At 39.8% G+C, this 25,609-nt stretch overlaps 1 protein-coding gene across 5 annotated transcripts in view; it reads left to right on the top strand.

Moving 5' to 3' along the window:
- The window catches only part of TJP1 (tight junction protein 1), a 279,289-nt gene that overhangs the window by 3,461 nt on the left and 250,219 nt on the right, over positions 1-25,609 (top strand). For all 5 annotated transcript variants that reach the window (XM_090028261.1, XM_090028262.1, XM_090028260.1 and 2 more), the window contains exon 2: positions 6,005-6,137. In XM_090028261.1, coding sequence (XP_089884387.1) covers positions 6,005-6,137 — 133 coding nt within the window. The remainder of the gene's footprint in view (positions 1-6,004; positions 6,138-25,609) is intronic.

Raw genomic sequence — 25,609 nt, 5'->3', positions numbered from 1 at the left:
AGGGTGGAGCTAGATGACTTAATGAAAGGTTTATATGTCAGCAATAATCAGGGATTGGACTTGCTGAACCAGGAGGCTCTTTTAGGTTGCATTTCCTAAGCTGCCTTTTCTGGCCCTTTGAGGGTGCCAGTGTCTGAAAGTTGTTAACATCTGATAACTGTGCAGTAGCCTAAATTAAAGGAGTTCTATGTGTTCAGTCCTTTTCCTATGTGAAAGGTATCCATATTTGAAAACTGCCACCCGACTTGGCCACTAAGTGGCAAAAAGGCCAGCAAATGGTTAAATTTTCTGCTTAGAAGGTTTCCATCTTGCAGGCTGGTCTGAGGCTCTGTAGGTACCTTGCAGTATTGCTGCCTGTGTTGCACCTCTTTTGTGGAAAGAAAATTTCACTTTCCAGGGCTATCATTTGGCTCTTCTTATTAGTACAAAATTCACTGTCTGTAAAATAGGGTTCCCTAGTATATTATATTTAGAATAATAGTTACAGATATGCACCATTTGGATTTGGTAGTTTCAGATTTGAGACAAGGTATTTTGTAAGTTTAGGGAATTGCAAATTCTTCATTTTAACAACTAGCCTAGTCAAGGGTTATTTTCAGAGGACAGATCAAAGAACTTGGGATGAAGTATTCACACCTTGGAAACAATAGTTAGTGCATTTCACCTTGGTAAGACAACCCAGGATTTTTACTCTCAGCATCAGCTGATAGTGGGTCTTTTTTTTTTCTTTTTACTGGAAAAGTGCAGCATGTGTTAGGTATGCTTGCTTTAGCATTTTAAAGAATAGTATGTAAGGAAAAATAAACTGTTGACCTGTGAGGAATTGAGAACAGTATATCAACATCAATAATTCTTGAAATCTCAAGTCTTGCAAGCTGAGAGCTTGGCGAAGTAGGAAATAATAAACAATGTAAGTAACAAAAAAAAGTACGTACATAGGCTGTAATTTCCTGCCGAACTGGCACATTGCTATCCAGACTCTAAAAAACTTTCAAAGGACAGAGAAAAGGAAGGTTATTAATGAAAAGAATTGTCATCTAAGAGCTGAAAAACAAACTCCCACTGCCCTTTGTTTGGGCCCACTACTTCTTTAGTGGAGCCGCTGATTTTAAAAAAAGTCTTTTGACTTTAATGCTGCAAATGAGCTGTTTATGAGCAGCATCAGGGAACAAGGTGTAGCACTGTTAGTGATGCATATAACTTTTTTATTTATTAAATAAAGACTAATATGCTAATGTCTGAGCCACTGGTGGTATAAATATGAGACTTTTTATATGTATATAGTCGTTGGTTGAAGGAGTTGAAAGTTTACAGAAACATAGACAACATTTTGAATTAAGTAAATTATAGATTAACAGCTTTCACTGAATCCATTTTTCCCTTCAGATTGGGGTTACTAGTAATAGGGGATGTGGTATGAAAACATGGATTTTGGTGTTTCATTGACATCTTCAACTGAACTACTTTATGCTTAAAAGTTAAGCATGTGCGTAAGTGCTTTGCTGGATTCAGACCAGAACGCTCAGGACTGGGCAGGATAAAGTCAATGAGGACACTATTGTCTTTAACTATTTCAGCACCTTGCAGGGTAAAGTTTTTATTGAAGGAAGAAAGTGAAATTATGGCTGTTCCACGGAAAAGAATAGTTTCTACATTAGTTGCTTATCTCAAGTATAAAACTATAATCATAGGCAAATGAATAAAAGAAAATACACAAAGAATATCTGAACAGCTATCCATGCAAAACTATGCAGAAAAACAGAATTCATCAAACCAATAATTTTTCTTTATGAACTGATGACTGTAACTATGTCATTGTGCTTGTTTGATAGGCGTATAGTAACCTCAGCATAGTTTGAGACATGTATTCATATCACAGATCATCAAAAAATGTTGGTACAATTTGCATGTTTTTCTTGATGGTATAGCTATATTTTAAGTTCAGTGTCAAGGATGCTTGGACAACAGCTGAGGGATCAGTGTTTGTCAGTGTTATTTGTCATTTATTTATGAGCATCAAATTGGGCCTCACACTCCTCACTTAAAAACAGGTATTAATGTGGAGTGCTTGTGTGTGTTAGGCCCTCTCAGACTGTTCAGCAGGAGTGAGTATCAGCCTTTCATTCCTTTTTTTTTTTTAAATTGCTGTGACTCAGTACGCTGATCGTGTTCACTTGAGTTGTACTGACATCATCACTTTTCTTTTAGTAGTGGGAATCCTACAGTTCTAATGTCAATCTCCTTGGGAAGATGCAGTTATGGATATTGCACACAGAGCTGGATAACAATGGCAACAGTTTCTGATAAATATCAGATTTACACGCTTTGAGAGCCTACTCTCATATATTCATCTTTGGCTACAAACACCTACATGCACTAAACATAATTTTGACTGGCAGTTTGGAATATTCCAGTATTATAGTGTTAAAATAAATGTCAACATTGTAAGGCTTAGCAAGACTGAACAAGGTTGTGGCTTGGAGGTTCTTTTGCTAGGAAGCAGGAGATCGGTAATGTAACTAGGGGTGGGCAAGTGGAACACCAGCCGGAGGCATTGAATTATAGGGGGCACCAGAATGACAGCCCCCAGGGTGTCTGTGCCAGAGCAGATGCAGCAGCAGCAGCAGGAACATCACACCACACTGCTGCTTTACCAATAGTAGTAACAATCAGGGGCTGGATTTTGAATCCCTGGGACAAGTAATAATTGAACAACTCGCTCTCCAGCAGGGTTTTGGCCAAGATGCACCACTTCCTAGTTAAGTTCCTGCAGTAGGTACAGGATCAACCTCCCTCTAAAGGAAGTGGAGCTTAGAAGTGGGGAAACTTGCTTCTCAGACAAGTGCTCAACTACTAGACTAAATGGGTTCAAAGATGAGAGGGTCTTCTTCTTCCTTTGTCTAGCATCTGTTAGTCATGAATTCTTGCCTGTCTACAATTTAAGGATTTACTACACCAGAATTCAGCCCTATTGATCATGCATAGTGTATGTATGGATGTTTGTGTGTTCAAAGCTGAGTTACCAAATGCATGCAAGTTGCAAATACTGCAGTTTTGCAGATGCATAGCTGTCATGTAGGTAGGGGGAGGTATTTAAAAGCGTAAAGTGAAATAGGATTCTGCCCTGAATCTATGCAGATCAGCACTGATGATGAAAGTGGTAGTGATAGTCCAAAAGTTAAGTCAAGGTGAAATGCCCTGTTATCACTTTTTGCCCTGCTATCCTCAGATACTGAAGAGAATAAATTTCCTGGAAGGTTTGTAGAATGTTCTCTTTAAACCATTCTAGAAAACCCACCTTTTGCATATGGTTACTAAGTGAGGCAAAAAAAAATTGATCTCCACCCTTTTTATCTGCTGTATGAATTTTCAGACTGTTCTCCGTCTCCATGTCTGTCTATCTGTCATAAAATGAAAAATTCAGCACCACCACTGGCACCCTTGTTGAATGAGCTTGGGAACTGAGCTGCCCTTTGAGCTGATCTCTTTGGGGCTGGTCTGAGGCAATATATTATGATAAAGTGGAGAGCTTGCCCTATTACCATTTCTGGTTAATTTTCTGTGGATAAAAAGATGATTGCAGTGATCAGTGTAGCATCTTTCACAAACACTTAACTCGCATGTAATTAAAAATAAAAGAATCTGCAATGAGGCTTGACCAGGAAGTGCAAAAAATCCAATTTCTATATTGACTTTTTCCACTGGAATTTTAGCTGTTCGTACAGCTACAAGTTACAAGTCAATTAGTTTGAGGAAGAAATACCTAAATTCACTTAAAACACACAAAACTCTATTTTAAGGGCAATTGCAACAGTGTATGTTTAAAAAAAAATAGTGGCGAGTCCAGTGGAGAAAATACTATTTTGAACAGCTGCAATCTGTATAGAGTGTCTCCTTTTTTTGACTGATATACGGAAAGGAACTGTTATCTTTTCTCCCAGTTTAAACCCAAAGCCAGTCCTTTAAACCATGGGTGCTTAACCTCTGGCCTATGGCCAAATGTGGCCTACAGAGCCATGGTTCGGGACATGACAGAAGTGGTGGCCATTAATATGCCCACCTCCCCCCTGCCAAATTCCCAAACCCATAGGCCTGCATGGTCAGTCAGAGCCGGGCTGCAACCTGCTCCTCCCCCCTGCAGGGCTGGGTTGAAGCTGGACAATGCCCACTTGTCCCCTGTCCTCACAGGGCTGCGTGATGCCTCCTTCCCCATGTGGGACTGGGTCATGTCCCCTCCCCCTGGGTCTGGATCAGGGCTGGGCCATACCCCTCCCCTCCCCACCGTGGGGCTGGTTTGGAGCTGGGCCATGTCCCTTCTCCTCCTTAGTGGGACTGGGCTGGGTCTTGTCCATGCACCCTTCCCCTGTGGGGCTTGGATATGCCCCCTTTCTCCCTCCCCTCCCTTCCATGGGGCCAGGCCACGTCCCGCTCCCCAAGGTCAGACTGTCTCTATCCATGCAGCCAGATAGTACCTGCTACACCTGCCCCAGGCACAGGATCAAGATCAGCAGCCCATGGATGGACTAGGCACGGCTCATCTAGCCCACCAGGGCAAAAGGTTGAGCACCACTGCTTTAAACTGAACTCTTTAACTTCAGCAAAGTTAAGCATGTACAGCATATCCTTAAGTGCTTATCGGAGCTGACACCTTAACAGTTGTATAGCAAAAAAAACCTAAATGAATTGAAGTGGTATTAAATGTACAGAATAACTGAATGAGTGTGGCCATGTAGTACATGGTGCCACAAACATGTCTACGGTGCCGCATACCATGAATTTAGATGTTCCCTGTGTTGCAAGGGCACCCTGCCCGTGTGTGCACTGCTCTGCCTTTTTTTCCATGGTTTTTTTAACTCCTGGAGACCCAGGGGAGAAAAACCCATGGGGAAAAAAAAGGCGGAGCAGCACACGTGCAGGCAGTGCACACCACTCAAACGTGGAGCCAGGCCACCGGAGCCATGCTCCAGCTGCCAACCAAGCTCCGTGTGGCAGAATTGCTGCTGCTGCAACCCTAAGAGGTGCCCAGGACTCCAGGTAAGGCTGCTGGGGCCAGCCCCATGCTGGCCCCACAACTTCTCTAGATTCCACAACTACTCTAGGTAGCCTGCTCCAATGCTTAATCACCCTCATAGTAATAAAGTTCCTTCTAATCAAACTTAAATTTCCTCTACTGCCATTTGAGGCCATTGTTCCTAGTCCTTTATGCTAGAGAACCTTCTATCTTCACCCTTCTTATAACTGCCCTACAGGTATTTAAAAACTATTATCAATTCCCTCCTCAGTCTTCTGTACCCCAGGCTAAATACTCCTGCTTTTTCAGCTCTTTCCTCACAAGTCATGTTTTCCAGACCTCTTGTTATTTTTGTACCTGTCTACTGGTCTCTTTCCAATCTGTCCACACCTTTCTTGAAGTGTGGGGCCTAAAACTGGACACTAATCCAGGTGAGACATCATCAGTGCCTAACAAAATGGAATAATCACTTAACTTAATTTGCAAGGGACACTCTTGTTAATACAACCCAGTATTGGCTTTTTTGCAAGGAAGTGGAGTTCCATAACTTATTATCTCTATAATTTAGTATGATTTTGTTTCGAACAGTATTAGAACAATGTGGAAACTAGCTACATTCACAAAACATACTGCCATTAAATGACTTCCCAATTTGGTCACTGCCTTTGTATGAAAGGGCTGAATATTGTACACAAATGGCAAAGAAGGAAATTCCACATAGTTTTTTAACAATATTTTATAAAAACAATTGTTCTATTTATCTTATGCTTTTCTATCCCACTGCATCATTTTGGTATCTAAAAGCACTAATGATTCATTTGTTTAGCACTGACAGCATACTTGGTGCTTGTTGAATGAAAACTTGGCTTCTAAGTGAAGTTAATCACTTATTTAGACTAATAGTTTTTTTGTTTGTTAGAGTATATTTGGCTTTAAACAAAAGTGTTTGAGATTTGTCTTCTTTATCTTTATAAATTTATCTTTATTTGGCAGGGTAACTCCACCATCTGAAAATCCCAACGGTGCTTCTTGTAGCGTAAGTCAAGGAAAGCCTTCTCTGAGAAGAATAAAAGGGAGAATACATAGAAGTAAAAGTCTTGATAGTATTGATTTCTGTGAATTCAGTGTAAGTAAAATATTTATTGCATTAATCCTAGCTGCAGTTTCTGAATACTCTTGGTATCAAACAAGAAGATGTGTAAAATTTTGTCCTTCTTTTTAGGAATTAGATTTCATATACTTGTCAACATTCAACAGGTTATTTTATTAAAGCTTAGTAACATTACATATAGAATCTCATGCTGCAATGTTGACATCCATTGATATTGAATGTTTAGTGATCCACAATTGCATTTTTGTTCCTCAAAAAATATCAGTGTGATAAATGAAAATGTCAGATTTTAAGACTGCTCCTTGAATGATTGGATATATGCACATAAAAGATAGAAAGTATTTTGGAACATATGCATCTACTTGAATACTGTGATCACATTTCCAAATAGGAAAAAAATAAAAACTTCCAGAACTGTATTATCATATTTGGAACTTGGAAGTTGTACTCAGAAATGTTTATGATTTCAACAGAAGTTACTTAATTATTTTCATAGTACATGGATACAATAAAAATCTTTAAAAATAGATTTTTCTTTTAAGATTATAAATGTGTACGCGTGTGTATATGTTATGAAAGATAGATAGATAGATATCGTTTAAAAGCTAAACTTGATCAGATCTGATCACTTGTGTTTTAATTAAACAGTAATAACCTTTCCTGGTTCTTCCTGGATAGACAGTTAGGTTTGCTATTTATGTAGATGCTGCTTCACCAAATTAAGTCTTAATCTTTTTAATAGTCTTGAGTAAGCAAGGTTTGAAGGTCTGAATGGTATCTCTGGAATATGAGGAAAAATAGACTGAAAAATCATGAGCAAAACTGTAATCCGCGTGAGAGGTATATTTAAAAAAGGCAGAAAATACAGTCTTAAAGAAATAAAGAAGTGTAGAGAAGAGGGTTTCAATTTATCATTACTTGCATTGTTATTCAAAAGTAACTCCATTAAAATCAATGTAGTTTTATGGTCTGAAACTAGTTTACATGAGATCAGAAGCTAAATTTATGCTTTCACTAGTATGTAGCAAAGTCAGTGGCAGTTATGCCTATGAATCAAGGGATAGTATTTTGCACCAAATATGAGAAAAATTAGGAATATCAGGAGGAAGCTGAGGTATTGATAATGCGCAAACAAAAATAGAATTAATACTAATAACGAGGGAAGGGGCCTGAAGTTGACTTGCATTAAAGAAAGATGGACAGTATAAATCTCATAACCTAAATGCCAACACTTAATGATGTGAAGGCCAATCATCCTCTCAGGAAGAGTACTTCACATTTGTTGGGAATTAATAGTCTAGATTTACCTTTGTTCAGGAACTTGTATCTACCTGCTGACTAAAAGAAAGAAAGAGGTGTTAAGATTTCTGTGTTTCATATCAAGTACTTCTGTCGGAGTTTTCCTGAAAAAGTGGACTGAGGAACTGCTTAGATTTAACTGAACCTAGTTAGTCCGTGTTGTGACTGTCACTTGTATAGACATGGTAGAGCTAGCTTTAAACTGAATAGCTTGGGTACTGTAGCTGTGGTCTCAGTGTGGATGTCAAAACCTGCCTGAGGAGCTTGGTAAATAAATGCAGCTGGCACTGATACTTATACTGCTGTGGCTACACTACTAGCAGTACCTGAGCAAGCTAGTTTAAAGCTAGCTTACGTATATGTCTATTCAACCCACAGTTACAGCTGTGACTGCAGCATGGACCTACCTTTAGTAAAGGATATTTTACCAACAAGATGAATTATCTGTAGTTTGTGACAACAGGGTTTTAATCTAAATTTACCTCCACCCTTGGGGCCACCCAGAGAAAAGAGGTTATTACAAACTAAAGCTCATAGTATAACCCAGCAAAGAGATTTGACATATATCAGGGTGGGGAGAGGAAGAGCTCATTTTCTGTACAATGACTGTTATGCCACAAGCAACTCTGGAACATCCTACTGCAGAGCGGCATATTTCCCCCCTGCCCCCCCTTTCTTTCTTGGCCTTCCTCCAGGGTAGGTTTTCTCACTGAGTAGCCACCATCTCTTGGGGTTTGTAGGGTCCAGAAATCTATACATCTTTTCTTGTAGATCATAACACAAGTGTATATGTCTCTCTTGTTTGCAGAAATATTTATTCAGATCTTTTCTACCAATATAAAAAGGAAATAGACAAAAACATTATTTTTAGTAGTATATCAAATGCAATAACTCATTAAAAGCTAGTTATCTATACATTAAAATACCCAAACCAGTGATGGGATTTATTGCAGTTTGATAGCTTAATAATACAAGTTTAAAATCTCCTTAAATATTTTAGTCTATACGTTATGTTATTACTGTCTTCAATATGCTATATTATAGAAACAGAAATAACAACACCAAAATGTAAAATTAACATGGATTGTGTACTTTTACAAAGCCAAAATTAATCCGTTTGTGGCAAAGTATTGATGATGAGGGCCAGGTAAGAAAGACTGGTTAATAGGCTGAAGCCCTCTGTAGAGAATGATGTATATAAAATACTTAAGCATAAAGACTGCCCAAAGCAGCAATTATGTAGCTGCGTTTATGCCATTTGGGCATGTAAAGTGAAATTAGATTTTTCCCTCAATTTTCAGTGTTTAATCCAGCAGGCAATTCTTTCACTACATTAGATTTTATACCAATTATTAGCTACTGATTAATTTATTCGAAGTGCAGTAGCACCTAGAAATGTCATTCACTGTAATATTTCAGGCAGAGAAGATAGAAGAGCTCTAAGTTTCTCTTACTGCTGCCTGTACTAATTGCAGTGCTGGAAGTGATTAACCCAGAATGTAGTGTGGAAAGAGGAAGGTGAAAGTATTCTGTGTGTGTACACACGCGTGCACACATTCACAGGTGTGCACAATGCTTTGTTGCTGCCAGTATTAAGAATTTTATTCTCTTTATAAAGTGAGGTGATATGTTGAGAATGTTGGGGGTTAGTCTTTGTTTCTGATTAACTTTCATGAATGCATGTGATGACAGCCTTATATCACTACCATAATTTCTCTGTATAGTGCTTTTTCTTTTAAAGTTAGGGCATGGTCTGAATGACTTCTTTACTGTAAATTTTATCCACAAATCATTGGTATTATTGCAGTTGTAATTAAAACTAGAAATAAAGAAATCCAAGTAATTCAAGCAGTGGACTGTTCCGTATTTTAGCCAGATCATTGCATAATATCCTTCTGAGGAAGGCAGTGCTTTTTCTAATCTGCTGAAAAACATGTATTAATTACTTTTTAAAATGTTGTTATGTGCTTCTGTAGCCAAACTTTCTTCTTTTACATTTTTGGATCTTTGGCTTTTGAGGCAATGGTTATTATTTATTAAGTTTGTTTTTATATAGATTATTCCATTTTAAGGTGCTTTTAAGAAGAATGGAACCACATAAAGAAAAAAAAAGTCACTTGTATATACAGTGTGCTAACCAGTGCATAATTATAGTATAAATGTAATAATAAGTTGAATGTCATTTTAAGTCCTGCAGTCATTTTAATCTCATTTGTATAAGTGAAAGGAAAAATCCACCAATCATGATGGAGTCCTTTAGATGCCCTTAATTTTTATTGTACACAGGTATGTGCTCATTATGTGACTGTTTCTGAGAACTAGACACTCTGTAGTAGTTCATACATTTCACAATATTATAGTAAAGTAGAGTAACACATTTACTGCAATCAAATGACATCTTCAAATACTGATATCCAGATTTATTCTAAGCAAGCCACACATCAGAAAGCAGTTTTAGAGCAGTCTGTGGCTTTATCTTTCTAAGGTAAATCTCTTCCATCTCATAGTAACTTATATTTCTAATGAAAATATTAATACAATTTACTTTTAGTGAAATATAAAATGGTGCCTTACAATAATTTTATTTTACTAAAGCACTGAACGGAAAAACAATATTGAATTAAAATCATTTATTATTGTTATGATTCAGTTGCACATAATTCAGAGAGAAAAATAATCTGATGCTCTTTTATTACCTTTGATTTGGGCTCCTTTTGAAATACAAAGCCTATTGTCTGGCTTTTTCTTCTACCATATTTTTTCACCTCTGTTTCAAGATTATATCCCTTCTAGCATGGATTCAGAAAAGGAACATATTTTCAATAGTCTTCCTTTCTCTGATCTTGCTTTTTAATCAAAAAGCAGTTTTCCCATTTTTTATGCAAGTAACTTTTTAATATCAAGGCAAATCATATGTCTTAGACACTGTGCACTCTGTATGAAACTTAGAACAGCCTTAAAATGAATCTGAGGATATGAACCAAAAATGAACAGCTAATTTAATTTGCTAAGTTCAAAACTGGAGCTGACTTTCTTTCCTTTATTAAAAATGAGAATGTCATCACCCTATATAGTTGGAGATCCATTAAATACATTTCTTTTATGTTTCTTTGTAATGTGTTCTGCATTGTTAAGTAAAGAGGAATAAATAAAAAATGACATTTACATATTTAAAATAAACACCAAGGTTAAGTCCCTGAATAGGTTCAGAATGTCATTTTAAATCTACAGCAAATGCTGACCCCTTAGTGATGATGACATCAGCTGAAGGATTCTGAAATTCCCTTTAATTTAGCAATGTGTTTTTGAGTAGGAATATTTGTGCTAATTAATTGTACTCGGTGATCTCACTAGCAAACATCATATTTGAAACGTGACAAAAAGGTCTTTATTGCAGTGAAGGGAAGTATTTATTTAAAGAAATAACTGGTTGATTACTTCAGTACCATCATGTCATTTGCCTGTCTGCTTCTAAGTTGTCATAAGTTGTCTCCTTAACTCATGAGAAGAACTGTCAAAAAGATCTAGGACATCATGTATACTATCTTTTAATTTATATGTATCATATACCTTCTACATGGTTGTATACCCTTTTAGCTTACAGTATTCCTTCACCCTGTGTTTATATCTATATCTACATGCATTCGCTTTCTACTAAGTGAAAACCCCAAGTAGAATCAAGGCCATATTAAGGCAGCTGCTGTTCAGACATAGAGGAAGACATGACTCTGCTTGAAGGATCTTAGCACGGTGGTGTAACAAGGGTGAGGGAGGCAGGGAAGGTGGGTTGGAGCAACTGCCATAGGCACTGATTGGGGAGACAGCGGGGTAACAAAAAGATGGCTGCTGTTGGCAGCCACATGTTCATATTCACACTAGTGGCAGCAACCAGAAGTTGCAGCTTACACTTTGCCATGGGTACACAACTGCATCTCTACACTAGGGGTGTGGGAAGCAGGCAATATTCTATTTAGATTTGGATCCAGCCCGATTTTGGGGAAAGTGATTCCACTCACTGATTCAGATCACTGCCCTATTCAATTCAGCCAAATCTGAATTGAAGTTTCGATTCTGACTTGGAGAATCAGCGATTTGGCTATAGACATAGCTTTATATGTTTTTTTCTACATACCTTGAGGTACCAGGCACAGCTCATGAACTCTGAGCTGGTGGGGCAGATGGAGTGTCCCACAGGAGAGCAGGAGGGTCCACTGCCGAGTGCACCGGGGGCACCCCTGCACCCCCCCCATGGCTCAGCAATTGGCTGCAGGGGGACCCCAGGTGCCCCCCCAGACCCAGGAGGCACCAGTCGCCAAGCTGGGGGGTGGGGAGGTCCCCCATGCGCTCCACCACTGAGCACGTGGGGGGCTCCCCTGAGCTCCCATGGGGCACTACATCTGCCCTACCATCTCAGTGTTCATGATCTGTGCCTGGTACCTTAAGGTATGTAGAAAAATATATAAAGCTGTGTCTGTGGTTGAATAGTCGAATCTCTGAATTGATTCGGAGGCTTCCGATTTGATTCAGAGAGATTAATGGATCTCCTGAATCGATTCAGATTTGGAGATTTGGCTACAGATTCAGGCCGAATCTCTTCCAAATCAAATCAGCAACCAAAGCATCGCACAGCTCTACTCTACACTACTGCCTTACCATTTATATTTTACAAATCTAGACTTAATTTATGGGTTGGATTGGATTTTTGTTACTGTTATTAGCAGTATTTTACAATATGTTGTTAGGAAAAGCAAACTGCTGGTTTAACAGGGCTTGATTACAAAAGCCCACAAGTAAGTAACAAGAAGGCTGACCTGGATAATGGCCTAGGAACAGGAAGATGTATGGTAAAATTTAATAAGGTAAGAACAGAAGTAGTGAAGTAATCTGCTAATCATTTTAAATGCCTATAAATTAATGCAGGAAGTATGGGGAAGAAGCAGAAAGAACTGGACACAGTGGAAACCAGTTTTTATTGAGAACTGCTGGTATAGTTCACAAGAATATGGGTATGGGTGGGTATAGCCTGTTTAAGAAGGATAGGCGTGGGAAAAAAGGAAGAGGTGCTGCTTCATACATTAAAAATACATGCATTTGTTTTGAGATCCAAAATGAAGTAGGAGATGGATCTATTGAGTGTTTCTTAGTTAAATTAAAAGATGGAGAACAGCAAGGCCTCTCTCATGGTAAATGTCAACTAAGAATACCAAATTATGCTATAGGTAGACAAGGTTGTTTGGGTAGATGTGATATCTTTTATCAGACCAACTAAATAGCTGGAAAAAAAAATTGTTCTTTACAAGCTTTCGAGCATAAACACCCCTTTTCAGACTCTCCCTATGCCTGAAGAAGAGTGTTTGTGACTGAAAGCTTGCAAAGAACAATTTTAGACCAACATGACTACAACCAACAACCCTAAATTATGCCATATGTTCTTGCCCCTTTTCTGCATGATCAGATGCACTCAGTGGAACATGAGATTTGTTCTTATTCTTCAGAAGAATGTTTTGTGGAAGACTCAGCAGAGTAGCAAAGGTGATCATTTTTTGTAGAGAAGCAGCACAAAAAGGTAGCTTTGACTATAAGCTAAAAAAGTGCTTTTTTCCCTAGTGTAACTTGAAATATGTCAAGCAAAGAGTCAACAATGGTTCTTTACCCTTGTTGTAGTCTTTTGTTTGATCCCTAAAGCAGCTCCAAGATCTCAGGAAACATAAATGTGGTTTAGAGCTATCTTTGCCTCCCCTGAGGGTCATTCTTATCGCCTAAACAGTTTGTTTGCAATATTAACTTTTTGTATGACCAGGTCATTGGCTACTTATAAATAAAAAGGATACATTTCTCACTGCTGTTAAGTACAATTTAAAAACAAAACAAAACTGATTACTTGTTATTTGCAGAGCATCTACATCAAACTAATCTACTGTTTTTTACTTTTAAAAATCAAGTTTTTTGAGTAATGTACAAAGATCAGTGCCATAAGCTTCAGGTTCTTCTGCTCTCAAAAGCAGATTTTTCATTTTTATTCTTACGTACAGTAAAAGCTGTCTTAGTAACTGGTGCACTCCGCTAACCGGATGTGGGGGAAGGGGGGAAACTTGCACGCAGCGGTAGCAGCTGCCACCCACCACCGTGCAGTGCCACTGCTCCACATGTGCCTGCCACCACCCTCTGCTCCGCATCCAACCAAAAATCCCTTCCTCAGATACCCAGCATGTTTAGATTACCATCACCCCCCATTCCCCACTTGTGCGGGATAACAGAGCTTTTACTGTATTGTGATACTGTTTGAGGGCCTAAACAAGATCGGAGACCCACAATGCTAGAAGTATTTAGAGTAAATAGGATAGAAGGAGTTATAATGTAATGGAAACAAATTTATTTTTGAGCCTAAACCCTAAAATATCTTACGATAGATTGGTCCACTTTTAATTTTCCTCCCATTAAAATTATACTGCTCAAAATATTTTCCTTTTACTGAGAGAGTCTTTTGTTTTTATTCTACCACTGTATTCAGGGAGATGCAGACTGGTTTATATATGAAGAAACAAGGACAGCAGCAATTCTTGGTGCTGACTGCTAGCCTTATGTTTAAAAATAGTAAATAACAATGTGTCAGTATGAATGACTTTTCAAATACCTTGGTATTTCATTTACTGAAATTTCTAGAGTATGTCTGTTTTAATATTTTGGGGGATTTGGCTTCTGGTACCTTTTTTAGCCACATGGAAATTACCTCTTGGGGTATGTATAGACAGACATTCAGGGAGGTTAGATAAAATCAAAAATGGCCACCTGATTGAAGGAAGGTTGGGATGGGGTGGAGTTTGAGGAGATTGGAGGGGCAAGTGGGGTCCATGAGGGAGGGTGGGGGAAATTCAGGGGGGGAGCCAGTGTAGTTTCCTCGGGGGTGGGGGGCTTGGGGAATCAGAGCGGTGAGTGGGGTCTGTGAAATGGTTGGTGGGTTCCAGGAGGGCTTGGCAGAATCAGTGGACCTTGGGATGGAAGTGTTCTCTCCCTCAGGACCAGGGGTTATTTTTGGCTCGGAATGACTTCTGCAAAGCGGTCTGAGTTAGTGTTACCCCAGACCAAACAGAAGTTAGTTCACTGTTGGCTCCAGGGCGGAAGGGAATCTAGCTGTTGGCTGGGAGCCTGCAGCCAGGTTCCCATAGCAACAGCCAGACTCTCTGCCGGTGCTCACTGTTTGCAGTATGGACGGGAGGGGGAAAGGTAGTGGAGGGAGCTCATTCTTGGGGCTCCCCAGCTGGTGCTGGAGGGTGGGGTGGTGAATTGGAGCCCCCTACCTCAGGAGGGGGGCTCCAATTCACCTATTCCACCCTCCAGGGAGGGCTGAAAAACCTCCAGACTGCTCCTTTTCCCTCCTCCCATTCTGAAAACGGCAATAAGCTGGGAGCTCTGCAGACACAAGTTACAAGAGATGTTACATTTTGAAATGCCTTTATCTGATACTTCATGCAATGAGGGGTCAGATTTTCACCTGACTGGCCATTTTTTAAGCTGTCTGCAGCTATGCACATGTGTTTGATTACAGCTATAAACTGCTTTCTGTGGGCATATTGGGTGAAAATTTTCACTTCTGTCTGAACCTCATGGTAGATTGGGCAGCCGTTTTTCATGCTATCTAACCTCCCCGTAACCTCTCCAAACATCTGTATGTACCCTTAGGATTTGGAAATCTGAGTTTGTGACAAATTTATCTAAAAAAAAAATCTTTCAGTATTTCTTTTTAATATACAAATGTTTGTAGGTAGTTTTGTTTTTTTATGTCTAGCCCTCCTTAAGATCGGGTGGATTGTGTAACATGGAAAACTTAAAATTGGCAAGCAGAAGGGGGAACAGAAAAACAGGTCTTGTCTTCAAAACTTCCGAGCCATCAAAATGAAAGAAAGAAATAAGGCCTTTGCTACGCATTACATATATTATGAAGTTAACTGGTAAATTAAAAAATAAATTTAGCTCCACACATGTGCAAAGACTGGCCACAAATGCAAAGTTGATATCACACAATTAACTAGCTAATTGCACAATAAATTCTCCTAGTGCTTTCGGGGGGAGATTTTTAAAAGTGATCTGCCATCTCCAAAACTGTCATTGTATAGTTTTCTTTGATTTTTTTCTAACTAAGCACCAGATTGGCAGTTCAGCAGGGAGTCCCTTTTGGGCCTTTGGAGAAAACAGACATAGCTTATTCAAAAACTCCACAAATAGAATTTCTACAAATGTTGCCGTCAAACTCAATTTATATTTGAGAGCCCAAAGAGGCATTTAATCAGATTACGTGAGGGAAAACACAGATCTAGCAAAATGGACTAGATCTAGAAATGTAACATTTTGTTCTTCTGTAAGAGGTCTTTGAGGCTAGTCCCTACTTAAAGTGCAAAAAAAAAAAATTAATCAAAGCATTCCATAAGCTGAAGTTACTACTCAGATGGAATTGTGTTTGCCTTTTTGCATCTAGATGGCAGTTTTCTAGGCACTTGAGTAGTGGTTTTGGCACGTATGCACAGGCAGCAATTCCGTTTCCCCTGCAGTATGGATATGTAAGCATACATGCATGGACTGAGCACATGTATTAGCTGGGCAGACTATGGCTATGTATGTGTGACCATTCTGGATATATACCTGTATGCAAGTCACTCAGCTGGCCAGAAACCCTTGACTAGTGGGTGTTAGATTTCAAAGAAGCTGCATGCTGTGTTTTAATCCCAGTAGCTGAGTGGTTAGGGCACTCATGCAGGAAGCCAGAGACTTGGGTTCTGTGTTCCCCCGCCATCTCTTTGATTTCACTGCAGAGTGCTCTAACCACAGGTTGGGTACAATCCAGACCTCATTTTGAATCTGGCCTGGAGATTCAAGTGAGGGAGATATGTGGGGCCAGGAGGACAAAAGTAAACTGAAGGGTATGTAAGTGAGATGGCTGTTGTGTTAGAAGACAGCAGTCTTGGGTTTTAGCCTGGGCCTTTGCCCCTGATGGGGCACACATTCCTCTACCGCTTTCCAACTGTTTTATCCAATGACTACAAAATACAAGGGGCAGTTTCAAATGAGCATTGGAGAGAGCTCTGTATAATGCTTGTGATTAGAGCACTGTGCTAGGAAGTTAGTGATGCAGCTTCAGAACCTCTCTGAGGGGGGCCTAGAACCTGTGGGCGCCTACACATGTGCAGTGTATAATGACAGTGCATTGGAGCAGACTCGATTAATCAAGCCTGCTGGAGCATGGTATTTACCATGCTCCAGCAGACTCCAGCATCATGTGTATCAGCATTGATTGCCACTGCCATTTTTTAGCGTGGGGATGCTGATGGATGTGACGCTCTGGGCACTTCAACTAGAACAGCTCTTTGACTAGAACAGCCCCCACCCCTACTCCTGGAAGACGTGCATAAACACCCTGTGTCTCTGGCTTCCTGGGAGAGTCCCCTAAACACTTGACCATTGGGACCAAAATAAAAGCAGGCTTTTCTCTCCTGCCGTTCTTCCAGAATGGGCATACATACCTGACCAGGGTGTAGCCCCATTGTGAATGCTCAGTCTAGCTGTGAATACTTACACACCCACAGCATAAAGGTAGGGCTGAAAGTGGCCATTTAGGATGCAGATGAAAGTGCAGTTCCCTACTGTAACTGAGAATGCTTTGCAGAAAGTGTTCCTGAGTTACCTCAATCCTCCAGACCAAAGAGAAATTCACTGGGACCCTGCAGCCAGTTTCCGCTAGCAATAGCCCCTCCTCTCTCCCACCCAGTCCCTGTTTCAGAATGGGAGGGGGGAAAGAGAGCAGTGAGAGCTCGTTCTAGGGGTTCCCCAGCCAGTGCTGGAGGGTGAAGTGGGAGAATTGGAGCCCCCCCACCTCAGGGGAGAGAGAGGGGAAGGGACTCCAATATACCCACCCCACCCCAATCCACCCCACCCTCCAGTGGGGACTGAAAACAGTGACAGACTGGCAGGCAGGACAAACACAAGTTACAGAAGATACTCTGTGTTGAAACATCTTCATCTGATCCCTCATGCTATGGGGATTCAGATTTCACCTGACTGGCCATTTTTTAACCTGTCTGCAGCCATGTACTTGTGTTTGGGCACAGTTATAAACTGTTTTCTGTGGCCAGATTGAGTGAAAATTGTCACTTCTGCCTGTGCCCTTAGGCACAAAAAGGACAAAGGAACTACACCTTTTGTTTGCAGATCTTGCATACCAACCAAAATGGCTGTGAAATGCTCAGGATTAATTCTTCTGGTGTCACAGACCTGGATTTATATTTATTTCCTCACACTGTTAAAAAAACTGCTTAAACTCCTTCTTAGTCTCATAGTAGATAGGATGAGTTCCTAATTATCTACAGAATACCTCTCTTTAAACCCCATAATTCCTATTAGCGTACCAAATGTTGACTGCTACACAACAACTACTCATGCATACATAGCACTGGTTTAGGCTGCAAAGTTTTCTGCCAGCACAGACCTGCATGCTTCCTTTCGCAATTGAGAGTCCTGCCAACTAAATCTTGAACTTCTGCCAGTCAAGTTAAACCACCTCCACAAGCAGCACATATCCTCTACGGGCACTCTTCCAAGAGAACATTGACTGTGTGGGTACCTGCACTGGTATAAGCAGTTCTCCGTCAACAATTCCACAGTGCCATTGTCCCTGTGGCAATGACTGCTCTGATCAAATTTAACTCTGCTGTCCAGGCGTCACAGTGACTGGAAGTCTATTTTCCTTCCCTTTAGCATCACTAGCATGTTTTTCAATAACTTCTCCTTCAGGTGGTCCATTTCAGCAAGCCCACTTTTATGGGGACAGCTCTGTGCCAAGCAGCTGCTGAAGCTCCAAATAAACCCTGTGCTACCGCCTGGTCCAGGAAAAGGTCCTAGATATACTTGGCCTGTGGGTTAAGAAGTAGTGCAGGCACGCTTACAGGATTCTCAGAGGAACAGAGAGATTTAATTGGACATTGCAGTAGAGAAGCAAAAGGTGGGATATGGCAGCCAGCGCCAGGTGAAGGGGAAGGAAGTGTGGCAATCTTACCAGAAGGTACAGGATGCTGACTCTTAGAACTGCTGCTATGTAGAAATTGATTCCAGACTGAACAGGGACTCAATTACTAATCCATGAGTGACTGTCACAATATTCAGAAAAGGGTACCTCATAACAGAATAGTGACAAATGTTCATAAGGGAGTAAATTGTGGAACCCACAGGCACCTTCAGGTTGTTTTCAGACCCAGCGGAATGGATCTCTATCTCACTGAGAGAGAATGCACTGAAATACAAAGACGGGACTCAGGTGAGTATAATTTAGGTCCCATTGATCCTCACTTTTTCTTAAATATTTTTTGTGATTCCTGACCATTCCTGACAATTTCCCCCCTTTTCCTTCCATTCCACATAAAAGACAACCAACTGGGCTGGGCAGGGAACAAACTGCTTGATTCAAAGCAGAATTCCTTTGTTTTGAAAGCACATGCTAACAGTAACAGGTAAAAATAACAATACTTTCAAAAAGCATTTCCACACGCACATTTCATCAGATGGCTGTGATGCATTCAAGCTGAAATCCTTTGAAGACAAAAAAGAAATGTAGTAAAATAAAAAATAATACATTTCAAAACTTAAAATGAAATACATGCAAACCAGTACCTGAGCATTCAAATTAAGTGCATCAAAAATATTGCTCACAAGCTTTCCAGAACTATGCTTTCCATAGTTCAGACTATGATTTTGCAGCAATACTGTTGGAAACTGAATAGAGGTTTTAGACCCTAACACAATATTGTTCAAATCCAAAGGTCCAAGTACAAAACGAGTTGTCTGCCTGCTGTGCTAAGGTTAAGGAAAGGGATAGAAAATGCTGGCTCGGGCTTGTTGCTGGCTCACAGAGCTTTTTTTTTGCAATAATGATTCTTCTCTGCTTTCACAGCTGCTGGTTTACTTTGGTTCAGATACCATTTTTCGTGCTCTCTGGCACAGTTTTGCTGAATTTTTCAACCAAATATTGTTGGGATTTTTTCTTTGTCCACACATTTCTAGGAAGAACAACTTGTTTCTCCCACTACTTTAAGATCCCCTTCCCCCACACTCTAAAGTTAGCTTAGTGTGTAAAATTGTCACGAAAAAGCTGGTAGCATTGAGGCCCTGGCAACCTGAAACCACCAGAAGCAGCTGCCCTCTTTTGGCTCTAAGTATATCAAGGAACTAGTCCCAGCAGACAATGAAAACAACTTGTGTTTGTTATTTATTATTACACTTTAAAACTCTGTTTTATGAAAACTGTGATTTATTTTATTTGTCTTTATATACAGGGATGTAAACATCCCAAATCAGTAAAACATCATTGGGTTCAGAAACCTTCACGACAATTCATTATCTGGACACACACTGTATATTCCTTTATTCCTAACCAGGGAAGTCTCTTGACCCTCCTTTGACCATTGAACATTTAACACAAATAAAACATCCTTGGTGATCCATAAATGCTTATATAATTATGGAAAATTACCTGTTTCTGTTTGTTTATAGTATAAAGTCCTAACTCTCCCCTATAAAGATGAGAATTTGTGAATTTGTTGAGGGTATTATGATTCTGTAGTATACAGAGTAGAAGTAAGTAGCTGCATGGGACTGCTGAGGTGCTCTAGCTGTTTGCTGTGACTTTTAATTCAAAGGGCATTGCTTTTCCATCAGCTGAACATAACTGCTGATCAGCTGAGTAGAGAAGGAGTACCCTTTGAAATAGGAGCTGCGGCAGTGAGCTGAGTGGCTCATTCTTAATTCAGCAACTGGATATGAATGATCTGGGTTTTACTGTACTTTGAAGCAATTGTGTGCAGTAAAACACACATAATAGTCTTGTGCACCTTGAGGTTCACAATCACCACTGTAGAGTTTTTCAGTGAACTGGTTGCTCCCTGATCAATGGCAACCTGGTGATGCAGGCTTTCAGAACCCGGTCATCTTCTGCTTCAAAGCAGCTTTCTTTTTTGCATCTGTGTGCTGGATGAGCTCAGCACACAACTCCAGGAATGTAGCCTTTCACATTCAAAAGTTCTGCAGCTACTGCTGATCATCCCAGATTTGCGTCACAATCTGACCCTCCCACGAAGCACTTATTTCATAGGTCTGGAACTGCTGCTCCAGCGTGTGAAGCTGGTCAGTGAACGCCTGCAGCATTTACTGACTTTCATGCACTATCCACATCATCCACTCCTCCCGTTTTCCTATTTTCATCACTGCTCAGTGAGCCACTGTGGTAGCTGTAGTTTTACAAATACAAAAGAGTTACTCTTTAAAATAGCAAATACCATCCTATTGATTTGTTCAACAACTATACATCTGGCAGTAAGACTGCATGGCAGAGGGCACATCTACATGCGGTATTAATGCCATGCAATAAGCTCTGACACAGTTTGCACTGGAGTTTATAGCTCCCAGATGCAGTGTTTACACATGCACCTGAGACTCCAGCATGTTGACCCAGAGAGGCATAGCCCCAGCTAGCTCCCTGAGAGGAGCACTAGTATCCCACTATACATCTCAAAAATTTCTAGAAGACAGTGTGCCAGAGAGCAGTGAAGTGGTAGTGACTGTATAACCACTGTAGTTAAGGTGACTACATTAATGCATTTAAATATTATTATTATTTGAATATATATATTATGTTATTGTTATTAATAATGCATTTAATTATCATTATTATTATGTTTATTATTTTCTCTCATGTCTTCTGCATTTATTGACTTATAAAATGGTAGTGCCTAGAGTCCCTTGACAGGTTCCAGGGAATCATTGCCAAATGGTCCATAAATACATAGGAGAAAAAAGCCCTCCATGAGTCAGGCATATTCATGAGTTAAAATATATTTAAATACATGAATACAGATTCATCTGTGCAAATGAATAAGGAACAGATAGGTTCTTATCTGTCACAGTTGTGTCAACCTCACCTTTTTTTGCAGTAGGACACTTGGATGTGGCAACCTTGTAATCATTCCCATGACTGTTTTCAAGAAGACTTCTGAAACATCAAACATTTGGCAAAGCTGCATGTACTGAGATGGGTTTGGCCTTCAGTTACTTTATTTGGAGAAGAGGCAGTGAAAGAAGAGGTGGATGCTCATTCTTCTGATGCTGGGACAGGAATAGTGTGTAAGGACTTGAAAAAACTGAAAGAGAGAGGGGAGCACAAATATGAAGAACAACTGGAATGGCAGGAGGAAGCAGGGTTGGACAAAGGGAACCAGCTGTGAGGAGCATAGTAGTTGGGTGGCAGGGGCTGGGGAAGAAAATTACATTTTTTTTCTAGAGAGACGTACTTGAGCCTCCCTATCTAGAAGTCACTTGCACCTGTGAGAAACATCAGTCAGCAAGGACCTCAAACCTTCATAGCTGTGCCAGAGCACAGTATGAGTTAGGAAGCAGAGGATTTGAATGTAATAGGGCTCTGTCCTTGTCCCTTGTAAGATGGCTCCTGGCACTGACAGCTTTTTACCGCAACATCACCGGTCTGAATTCACACTAGGGGGTATGCTGTATTCTCTGTATTTACAGCAGCACAGGAAAATCAGTGGAGTTGCTGTAGAGGAAGTGAGAACAGACCTGGCCACTGACTTAAACTAACCAAAGTCATTATTTTCAGGTATATAAAAAGAAAAAGTGGTCTCAGTCCATTTCCGTCTTCTTAGGAACCTTCCTTCTTGTCCTAGCTGGCAAGAGTAATGAAGGTTATAAGAGTTCATGTTTGTAAGCTTCACCCTGCCCCAACTCCTCCCCACAGCTGTTGGCATGCCCAAGGGAGCGAAGGATTTGATGAACAAGGAGAAAGGATATTCCTCTCACCTCTAAAGGATGTTTAGAAGGAGAATGAGGCACATGAATTGGTTAGTTCTATACTCCCTGCCTGTGTGGAGGCTTAATCTGGATTGGTGCTTTAGACAAGTAGCTGCATTAAACTAATAGGACATTAAAAAATGATCCACTGAGATATACAAAATTAAGAAGTAGAGTGGTCTAAGCAGTATCATAGCCATTGAAGTAAGTAACAGGAGAAATTAGAGTAAGTTCTTATGCAGTCATAGCACAAAAGGGCCTCTGAATCAAGGCACACGATAAAAGATATACAGTAGTTTGTGTGGGATTGTTCCCAAAAATATAATATGCGCTATGTGCTAAAAGAAATTTATCATCCAATGTGTCTGGTGAGCTGAGAAGGTATCTTAAGGTTAAAAACTGGCAATAATAAAGGAGGAGTTAAAAAAAATGCAAGACACCTCAGTTTAGAAGTAACTAAGAAGTACTGGAAGCCTGCAAAAGATCTGGAGGTTGTTTGTTGGATTTTAAATGTGGTGTGGACCCAGGATGCTTGAGACCTGTGCAATTATGCAGCAATGTGGAAATCATTACAATACAATTCATTAAAATGTAAAATGGCAGAGGCTAACAAAGTTATACTTAAGTGTAAGCCCTGTTTTCCAGGGTTTAAAAAATATTTTTTGCACTTTTCAGAAATAGAAGTGTAAAATAGTAAACTAGAATGACATGAGAAGAAAAGAGACATCACAGAGAAGCAGTCTAAAAGAAACCTGTAAAAGTCATCTAGTCTAACACTGTGCCTGATAATTATAGGAATATAGTGAATATTAGCAGCATTGTAATAGATAGGAGGGACCAGAAATGGAAAATATGCTTCAGGGAAAGAAGGTATATCACACAATTCACTTCATCTAGTTTCATGGCTATTTTTGAAGGACTTTTTTATCCTTTGTTCTACCCTGTTGCTGGTTGCTGCTAATTTTCAGTATCAGTGGTGATCAAAAATGATAAATTTGCTGGTGGCAAAAGGGGAAATAACAGGGAAGTTGCTCCATTAATCCACTGGGTGCTGACTGTGTCAATGCAGTGACTCTCACAGCTATGGCAAGAAGCCCTGTGGTTGGGAAGACCCACCTTCCAAGGCCATATCTGGCCTGCAGGCTCTTGTTTGATAGACTATAAAATAATAAAGGAGGTTCGTTCTTTTTCGGTCATACAGTTGAAAATAATTTCATTGGTACCAGGAGATAATTGTAGGATTTTTCAGTAAATAATCCATGTTCACTGTGAAACCCAGCAGTATCCCTAAAATGTTCAATGACAGTGTGAATCCAGTGATTTAAATTAAAAAATTTGCTCTCTCTAAGCACTTATGGCAGATAAGAAATATATTACCTTCTCCTCCTAATCCCCATTAAGTATCAAATATATTTTAAAACAATTTAAGGTGAAGTGGAGAACTTTGGAAGATTGGCTTAGTGTGATTTTTTTTTTTTTACTAGAGGTAAGTGATCTGGAAGGTAGTGAGTAGTTAGGTGGCCAAATTTTCAAATGACACAAAATTAGTCAAAGTGGTAAAGACCAAGACCCACTGCGAGGAACTACAGAAGGATATGGCACTATTGAGCAAATGGGCAACTAAATGACAGATTAAATTCAGTATAGATAAGTATAAAGTGATGTATGTGGACAAAAAATAACCCAGATTATACCTATACTATAATTGGCTCTACAATAGCTGTTACCATACAGAAAAGTGTTCTGGGAGTCATCGTGGACAGTTTGCTAGAAATATCAGCTCAGTGCTCAGCAGGTGTCAAAAAGGCAAACAAAATGCTAGGAATTATTAAAAAAAGGAATTGTAAACAAAACAGAAAATATCCTTTATAAATTCATGGTGCATTCACACCTTGAATCCTAAAGTCCAGCGTTGTCCCCGCACCTCAAAAAGAATATAGAAAAACTAGAGAAGGCTTGGAGAAAAGCATAAAAAATAATTAGTGTTATGGAGAGGCATCCATATGGGGAGAGACTAAAGAAGCTAGTTCTATTCAGTTTACAAAAGAGATGCTTGAAGAGGGACATGATAAAGGCTTACAAAATACTGAACGGTGAAGGGAAAGTAGGGAATTATCACTTACTATCTCTCACAATACAAGAATTAGGGGTCATAAAATGAAACTAGTAGATAGTAAATTTAATAAAAGGAAGTTTTTTTTCATACAGCATATAATTAACATGTGAAACTTATTGCCACAAGATATTGTGAAAGATGACACTTTAACTAGGTTCAAAAAGGGATTGGACACATTTTTGGAAGAAAGATACATCAGTACCTATTGGGCATGGAAGTTAGGGGTACAGGCTCTGAGTCAGAACTTCTTGGACCCTAAATACTGGACTCTACAAATGGGACAGGAACAGGAAAAAAACCATGTTCACTCTTCCTTTCACTCTCAGCCACTGTGTGACACAGAATACTTGGCAAGATGAGCCCGTGGCCTGATCCAGTGAATGGCAAGTCTTATGTTCTAATTAGAAGGTTAGAATCTTAGCTTTCATTGTAAAAAGTACATTTCTATCCCTTGTGTTTGCGGAAAAATCTTGCAGATGTGATCTGAGTATGACACCTTACATTTACAAAATGGAAGGCCAACCTTTCCTTCTCCCTGAACTTGTATTTAAAAATTATGTTTTGATAAAGTCCAGATCATGATTTCTTGAGCATGTCTTAGTATCGCCGATTGCTTGGAGTTGGCAATACTGGTAATATATAACTGTATTGTGTTGGTTAGCCATTTTTCTTCAACATACCTAACATAGTTCTCATGTCTACACTGTCTGAGGACAGTTCTAGGTAGCACCGCAGTGATGCACATCATTTTTGTGGTACTGCATCTCAAAACAGATGGAAGAGAGTCACCTTAGTACAGTTCACATGGCACAGTAGGTTTATTGGTGCATGCCCAAATTGCAGCTATCGCAAATTATATCCATTTGGAGTTCAGCTGTGTGCAACAGGCATGCTGCGCTTCAATGCGGCACTATTTACTGTGAGACTTTGATAGTGTGTGCCCTAAGATATACATTTCTCCTCATAAACTGTAAACCCACCAATTGGAGAGTTTCTAAGACCTTTTCAGCAATGAAAAAATCAGAAAGACATTTTAAAATCACTTTAAAAGATGGAAAAGGTTGTCATCAAATAGATTACATGAAAGTGACTGAGCTGCATGCAGAGATCCTGAAGGTGCCTCTAATGGTGCTGACAGATGTACCCTGGCCACGCTCTAACTCATGGCCCTGTATACAAAGTGCCATGAGTTAGAGCCTGACCCAACAGATGTTTGCCTCTTGGATTGGGG

Source organism: Crocodylus siamensis, chromosome 15 (assembly GCF_052110815.1).
Source record: "Crocodylus siamensis isolate JL-2025a chromosome 15, ASM5211081v1, whole genome shotgun sequence".
Classification (NCBI taxonomy): Eukaryota; Metazoa; Chordata; order Crocodylia; family Crocodylidae; genus Crocodylus; species Crocodylus siamensis.
Note: the sequence above shows the minus strand (reverse complement) of the source record. Positions and strands in the feature narration are given on the sequence as shown.